An 8,202-nucleotide genomic window follows, 5' to 3' on the forward strand; every position below is an offset into this window, starting at 1 on the left:
CGACTGGAAAGCTGACTCTGTAGCGGGCTTCTTGGCTCGCAACAGATCACTCGGGTCTGCAGTCTTCTGGAACTCCTGTAACTCCACCACTGCCATCTGTGCGTCGGCGATCTTCGAACCCTTCTGAAAACATTCTTCTACTTTCTTCCGATTGCCCGTAATGGTGATCACACCTTTGGGACCAGGCATCTTCAATTTGAGATACACGTAACATGGTCGGGCCATGAAGCGTGCATAAGCCGGCCTCCCCAAAATAGCGTGATAGGCACTCTGGAAGTCTACAACTTCAAATGTCAATTTTTCTTTGTGGCAATTCTTGGAATCACCGAAAACCACATCAAGAGCAATCTGGCCGAGTGATTCAGCCTTCTTCCCAGGAATGACTCCATGGAAGCTCATGCTGCTGGCACTGAGTCTGGACATCGGAATGCCCATCCCCTTCAATGTCTCAGCGTATAATATGTTCAAACCACTGCCACCATCCATCAGGACTTTGGTCAGTCGAGTGCCTTCAACAACTGGATCGACCACCAAAGCTTGCCTCCCAGGGGTGGCGATGTGTGTTGGGTGGTCGGACTGGTGAATGTTATGGCAGTCTGAGACCATTTTAGGTAACTAGGGGTCGCCGGAGCGACCATATTCACCTCTTGGTTAATAACTTTCAGTCGACTTTTGCTCTCAACATCAGCAAAAATCATCAGGGTGGAATTGACTTGAGGGTATCCGTCATCACTGTCCTCTTTGTCCTCGACCTTGTCTGACTCCTTTTCCTTTCCCTTGGGCTGCTTGCCCTGGAACTGCTGGATCAAGAGTCGACACTGCCGAGTGGTATGTTTCGGGTAAATAAAATTACCCTCTTCATCTTTCTTCGTGTGGACGAGACACGGTAACTCCAACACATCATTTCCCTCCTGGTCTTTAACCTTTTTGGGGTTCCAAGATCCTTTAGGTTTCCCTTTAGACTTTCCTTGGGCCAAAGCTAAGGCTTCCCCGGGAGCCGCTGGTTCGGCTTTCTGCTTCTGTTTCCGACTGGAATTACCTCCGGTTTCTTGGGCGACTGACTTGAGCTTGCCACTCCTGAGTCGATCCTCATCTTCGCCGTTAGCGTACTTGGTGGCAATCTCCATCATCCGATTCAGGGACATATCTTCGGTTCGGCCGAATTTCAAATTCAGTTCTTTGTATTTGACGCCTTCCTTGAAGGCACAAACTGCTTGGTGGTCAGGCACGTTCTCCACCGAGTGATGTAATGTGATCCATCTCTGGATGTAATCCCTCAAAGTTTCATTCGGCTTTTGCACACAGGACCGCAGTTCCGTCAGTCCTGCCGGTCGCTTGCATGTGCCTTCGAATGTGGTGACGAACACTCGGGAGAGATCTTCCCAAGTGTAAATGCTGCTAGGTGCTAACTGGTTTAGCCACGCTCTGGCCGAGCCCTCCAACATGAGAGGCAGGTGCTTCATGGCCACTTCATCATTGCCGCCGCCAATCTGGACGGCCACTCGGTAGTCCTCAAGCCAAGTATCAGGCTTGGACTCGCTAGTGAACTTACTGACTCCAGTCGCCAACCTGAAATTGGGAGGTATCACAGCAGCCCTGATGGCTCTACTAAAGCACTCTGGCCCCGAAACATGTACTCTGCTGCTGGCAGGCGCATCTCTGTCATGGCCTTCTTGGTGAGCCCTGTTCCTGTCGACCAGACCTTGGACGAGGATGGATCTCGCGTCAAAGCCTGGCCCTCTAGGGTCGACTGGAATTCTTCGCCCACCACTATGAGGGCGCCTGTCATCCTGTTGGCGAGGCACATACGACCCGCTCCTCGGGGGAGGCGTGGGCACTCGACGTCGACCGTCACGATCGACTCGGTGATCATACTGCTCATGGTTCCCATACTGGTCACGCCGGTCTCCACGTCCCTCACGCCTCGGGGGCGATCTCGGGCTGTGAGCCGACTAGACCGTGTCTGCAGCAACGGATCTGCTGTGAATTCTGTTTCGTGACTGAGAAACAGCGGAATTCTGATCTCCTGCTGCCCGGAGTAACGCTCTGATCTGCAGCAAGCCTCTGCCAGCCTCCGACTGGGAAGGCTGAATCGACTCCGCTATACGGGCCGCAACTGCTAAATTCTGAATCGGAGTCCGATATACCTGCGGGGGCGGGAAGAGCTGACGTCGACTGGATTCGGGAACCCGTTGTCGCGCCCGCTCATCGAGTGCTCGCTGAAGGTTCTCCAGTCGAGTGCGCTCGGCCAAGTTTGCCAGGCGTGCGTCCTCCAAGGCGCGAGCCTCGGGGGTTTCTCCAACGATAGGAGTGTGCAGCGCATCCATGTTCCGGCGGCGAAGTTCTTCTCTCTGCAGCAACGTGAGAGGCTCGGGAAGATACTCCCCATGGGGACGCGACGGGTCGCCTCCTCCTGCGCTTCCATCGGTGCGGGTAAAACTGGGGGGACTGGGCGGTATATCGACCATCAGAACCTCCGCCGCCGGATCGCTGCTGTCGCACTCGGATGCGGTCTCTTCGGAGCCAGTCGAACAGGCCGTAGAGGGATTCGTCGGGCTCGATCGCCGCGACTTGAGGGATGGCCGACTGACGGGCCACCGCGTGTCTCACCCACCGCTGAAGTCTCGACCGACCGGAGCGCTTGCGCCAGGGGGAAACGGGGAGGGAGGACAGCACAGGAGCCGACCGGTAGGGGGTCGACGGTTGCCGCAGGAGAACGCCACGGACGCACGCGCGAAAGTGCGTTGCCCCACAGACAGGGAGTGCGTCCATGTCGAGCGGAGCCTCCTGAAGCCAGGCGGAGTCGTCGGCGATGAACGTGAGCGCGCCGAGACGGATCTCGCGGCCCTCCACCAAAACTCCGTCGGAAACCATGATGATTCAGGTCGGAAAAGATCGCAACTCCTCCAACAAAACGCTAAAACACCGGCCCCACGGTGGGCGCGAACTGTCGTGGTTCTAAGTCTGACAGTAATGTAGGGGGTAAGTATGGAGAGGCGAGGTCTTAGCTATGGAGAGGTTGTATGGACGCAGGGTTTACGAGTTCAGGCCCTTCTCGGAGGAAGTAAAAGCCCTACGTCTCGGAGCCCAGAGGCGGTCGACTGGATTATGTGTGTATGAGTTACAGAGGTGCGAACCCTTGTCTCGGAGGAGGGGGGTGGCTTATATAGAGTGCGCCAGGACCCCGGCCAGCCCACGTTACGAAGGGTTCAATGTACATTAAGGGAGGGCGTTTCTGGTAACGCTAGTAATAAAGTGCTATGATGACCATAAAAGCCACTTAATGACCGACCGTTAGCGTGCGGGGCGCCTTTAGGTCTCCTGGCCGTCGAGTGGTTGGGTCTTGGTCGAGTGATTGCTTCTTGGTCGAGTGTCTTCGAGTCTGTCGAGTGGGACACCTTCAAGTCGATTGAAAGGCGATTTCTTCTAGAGATGTCCTTGGGTAGGGCAGTTAGGGCAGGTCCATGACCCTACCCTAGGTTCATAGCTTCATCAAGCGAGGCCCGAGCAACCACCGTTGTTGACTCGCGCCCACCGGAGCGCGATGTGGAGGGCAGCTTCTCGTCATTGCCCGTCTTCGCATCGCGGGCGAAGGCGTCCCAGACGATAGGATCGTCCTCGCTGCCAGATTCGACGTCGTCGCCACTGCCGGTGACATTGGGAGGAGAGGGGAGGGGAAGCGATAAAGAGTGAGGGATGAAGTTAGCATTTGGTCGGGATGAGAATTTGTAGTGCGGATGAAGTAAGGTATGTGGGGCCATAGTGGGCCGGGCTGACATGACAGACGCTGTCGGTGACAAAACCGGCGGATCTCGGGTAGGGGGTCCCGAACTGTGCGTCTAGGATCGATGGTAACAGGAGACGGGGGACACAATGTTTACCCAGGTTCGGGCCCTCTCTACGGAGGTAATACCCTATTTCCTGCTTGATTGATCTTGATGAATATGAGTATTACGAGAGTTGATCTACCACGAGAGCGTAATGGCTAAAACCCTAAAAGTCTAGCCTGACAATGATTATGAGGATCTATGTCTACGGACCTAGCCCTCCGGTTTATATAAACACCGGGGGAATCTAGGGTTACATAAGGTCGGTTACAGAGAAAGGAATCTTCATATTTTGTTGCCAAACTTGCCCTCCACGCCAGGAAGAGTCCCATCCGGACACGAGTAGAGTCTTCAGTCCTTGTATCTTCATGGCCCATCAGTCCGGCCCATATCCAATAGGTCGGACGCCCGAGGACCCCTTAGTTCAGGATTCCCTCAGTAGCCCTTGAACCAGACTTCAATGACGAGGTGTCCGGCGTGCAAATAGTCTTCAGCATTGCAAGGCGGGTTCCTCCTCCTATGACTTTAAAGTGATGTATTCGGCTTTTCATTGAATGTCATACCCCTCGGCTTCCGCGCCTTCCTGACTTCAGCTTCCACGTGTTGAGTGAATACAAAAGGTTGGGGTATTTTTCCATATACCACCCTGACCATACCAGAAAGGTGCCCGAGGACCCCTTAGTCCAGGACTCCCTCAGACGCGTCCAGACAACCTCATATATGGACGGTGTAAATTAGCCTGGGTGTATAGGAATCGTTTAAGGAGGGCGATTGGATCGGCTCAAAATGACGGATCACTGACCTGGCCAGTATAGGTAGTCTAGCTGTAGATACTCTTATTTGTATAGGACTAGTTCGGGCGTAGTTTGGTTTGAGGTAATCTTGCACTTGCCAGCCGGAGGTTGCAATGTATAGGCACACATAAAAAGCATCCAAAACTTGAAGGCATGCAGTCAGTAAGATGGGTGATAGACTCAGTAATGGACTCAATAAGTGCTGGAAAAGTAAGCAAGCCGATACAATCAAAACAAATAAAATGGAATCCACCTGACGAAGGCGTGATGAAGATTAATGTAGATGCATCCTTTTGATGATGTTTCCTGTCAAGGTTCGACTGGGCTGGTTATTCGGGATAGGGAGGGTGCATTACTTCGTGCACAAGCCCTTTGGTATAATTTTGCAACTAGCTCACGGTCCATGGAAGCAGAAGCAATTTGAGGTGGGGTTCGAATGGCTACTGAGAAAGGTTTCAGCAAAGTTGAGGTGGATACTGATGCACAAGCCATTGTTAAGTTGTGGGAGACAGATACCTTCGATAGTTCGAAGATAACCGGCATTCTTCAAGAGATCAGGGAGCTTCGTGATCAATTTGAGAGTTTGAAGCTGAAATTCGTATGTAGAGAAGCTAATGTGGCGGCTCACTTATGTGCGAAGCAGGTGACATGTGTTAGGAGGAGATGTTTATGGCTTAACTACACTCCTGTTTTCCTAATAAACACGTTGTATCGTGACTATATGCCTGCTTAAGTAAGCAATAAAACTCTTTTATCTTGTAAAAAATAAACTTGAAGGCATGCAGGCATGCAAGTGCAAGGGTCATTTAGGCTGTGTTTGGTTGCAATGTATTCTCAAAGTATTTTGTTTGGCTCCAATGAAAATTATAGTATTATAAACTCCAGTATCCACAAAACTATAGTATTTTTGCAGTATTAAAAAAAAGAGGTTGGGATCTCCTTTTTTAAAACTGAGAAACACAACAAAGGCCTTGTCTAGTGGTGGCCTATTGCAACGCTGTAGACTATTGATTGCCAAACATATCACTATTTCCGTAATACTTAGAAAGACTGTTGGTTTCATAAACCATAGTATTCATTGTCATCGGAATAAACAACCATAGTACTATCAAAATACTGAGGTTTGAACAAGACATTGCTTCCAAACAGAGCCTTAATTTACGAAACAACATGATACTGTTTATTCAAATATAGTTCAAAACAATATTGGCAGATGCAGACATCACATCACTCGGCGCCGATTCTGTCCTGCTGCCGCGCGCAAAAACCAGCCAACAACTACAAGCACAAGCATACCAGCAGGCAGCAGCCATCAACTTCGGCACCGAACAATAATGCACACCTAATTACGGCCGGATAGCAACAGTGACAGACAGGGGCAATAATGGTGGCGTGGACGACAGCGACATCAGGCGGGGGCAGGGGGGTCACCGGGGGACGCGGCGGCGGCGGCAGCGGCAGCCCACACGATGTCCTTGAGCGCCGGCCGGAGCTCGTCGCTGCAGAACGACCGGTACTCCATCGTGTCGCCGCCGTCCTTCTTGACGTCGACCACCAGCACGGACGGCGCCACGCTGAAGAACTCCGCGGCCACCCCGAGCCGCCCCTTGCGCCCGCGCTCGGCGCCCTCCAGCCGCACCCCGCGCGCCCCGCTCTTGGTCACGCGCATGGCCCCGCCGGTCGCCAGGCCCTCCAGCCGCGAGATCACGCCGCTCGCCGGCTCCCGCGTCGCGAACCGCATGACGCCGCCCCTCGCCCCGCGCCCCGTCGACGGTTCCTGGTCGAACAGCGGCGACAGGTCGAAGCCCGCGGAGAGGGAGATCAGGTGGAAGGCGTTCAGCGCCTCCGGAGGCTCGTCCTTGTCCTCGCCGTTGCCGCGCGCGGCCGCTGGTGGCACGGGCTCCAAGAGAGGGCTTGGAATGGGCGACGTCTTCTTGAACCACGGCGACTCGACGAGGCTGGCGATCGTGATGCGGCTGCTCGGGTTGGGGTCGAGCAGCCTGCCGATCAACTTCCGGGCGTCCTTGGAGACCCACGACGGGCAGAGGAAGCCGCCGCGCTGCATCTTGCGGTACATGGACATGAGGTTCTCGTCCTGGAACGGCAGGGCGCCGACGAGGAGCACGTAGAGGATGACACCGCAGGACCAGATGTCGGCCTTGGCGCCGTCGTAGCCATTCCCGCCGAGCACCTCGGGGGCCACGTACGCCGGCGTGCCGCACGCGGTGTGGAGCAGCCCGTCGGGGCGTGCGTGGCCAGCGAGCGCGCTGAGCCCGAAATCGGCGACCTTGAGGTTGCCGGCCTCGTCGAGGAGCAGGTTCTCGGGCTTGAGGTCGCGGTGGTACACGCCGCGGCCGTGGCAGAAGTCGACCGCGGAGATGAGCTGGCGGAAGTACCGGCGCGCGACGTCCTCGCGGAGGCGGCCGGCGCGGGAGATCCGGGCGAAGAGCTCGCCGCCGCGGACGAGCTCGAGGGCCAGATAGATCTTGGTGCGCGTGGCCAGCACCTCGTGCAGCTCCACGATGTTGGGGTGGGACACCATCTTCATCACCGCGATCTCCCGCTTGATCTGCTCCACCATCCCGGCGCGCTCCACCTTGTCCTTGGCCACCACCTTGACCGCCACCCCGCGGCCCGTGCGCAGGTCCCGCGCCGCGTGCACCCGGCCGAAGTTGCCGTGCCCCAGCACGCGCCCCAGCTCGTACCTCCCCTGCAGCACGTTCGTCTTGCCCTCCGCCGCGTCCTCCATTGCCGCCCCCCTCCTCCTCCCCGCGGGCCCGGACCCCGAGCCCCGCACTGAACCGGCCGGCGAGTGCCGACGCGCGATCTACCCGTCCTCGACGTGCTTGCGGTGGCAGTTGCGGCCGCCGCGCAGGCTATGCTTGCCGGCGAGGTCAGTGCGCGCGCTCCTCCACATTGCTCCGCATTCCCAAAGGCGGCGAGGAGAAGATGGGATGGTGGTGCACGAGAACCTCTCGTCGACGGCGTTGGTTGCCGGCGGTGCGAGACACGAAAAGGCTTTTCGGTGGAGCAGGAGATGGAGGCCGCCGCGGGATAAATATCGCGGCGGTTGCGGATCTGGGAGGCGCATCGGGCCGTTGGATGGGATCGGACGGCGGGGGGCGGGAGGTGCCTGGATGGCTGTGACGCAACCAACGGCATCGGGAAGGAGCAGGACGCGAGAGTGATGGGCGCGGACGGAAACCGTATGCGGTGAAGGGGAAACGGGCGACGGTTTTCGTGGACGGTATTGGATGACGACGGGGGCCATGCGCGGGGCCCACTGGTCAGGCGGTGGTGGATGTGGTGGTCCGGCATGGGCGCGGGCCGGAGTTATTGCTGGGCCATGTCGTGATCCATTGCTAGCGGATCGAGCTCGTGGCTCTCTTTTGTCGTTTGGAATTGAACTCTTATCTTCTGTCCCAGAAAAAAAAAACTATACGTGGAGCAACTAACCGCGGTTGCGATGTATCGCCCGCTACAATCCCTGTCTCCCGCTACAGCGCTAATACTGGGCAGATCCATTTAGTTGCACAAGCATTCTGGGGCATGAACCAGCTGCTGATTTTAGGAGGTCCATA

The 8,202-nt window shown here is 56.0% G+C and overlaps 1 protein-coding gene across 1 annotated transcript; it reads right to left on the reverse strand.

Annotated features, from left to right (window-relative positions):
• Positions 1-5,778: 5,778 nt before the first annotated feature.
• On the reverse strand, positions 5,779-7,669 carry LOC125509451 (putative CBL-interacting protein kinase 27). The gene has a single exon (XM_048674431.1). The coding sequence runs from the start codon at positions 7,368-7,370 to the stop codon at positions 6,030-6,032; it is 1,341 nt and encodes a 446-aa protein (XP_048530388.1). The 5' UTR covers positions 7,371-7,669; the 3' UTR covers positions 5,779-6,029.
• Between the last annotated feature and the right edge of the window lie 533 nt (positions 7,670-8,202).

The sequence above is a fragment of the Triticum urartu genome, chromosome 5, assembly GCF_003073215.2.
Source record: "Triticum urartu cultivar G1812 chromosome 5, Tu2.1, whole genome shotgun sequence".
Taxonomy (NCBI): Eukaryota; Viridiplantae; Streptophyta; class Magnoliopsida; order Poales; family Poaceae; genus Triticum; species Triticum urartu.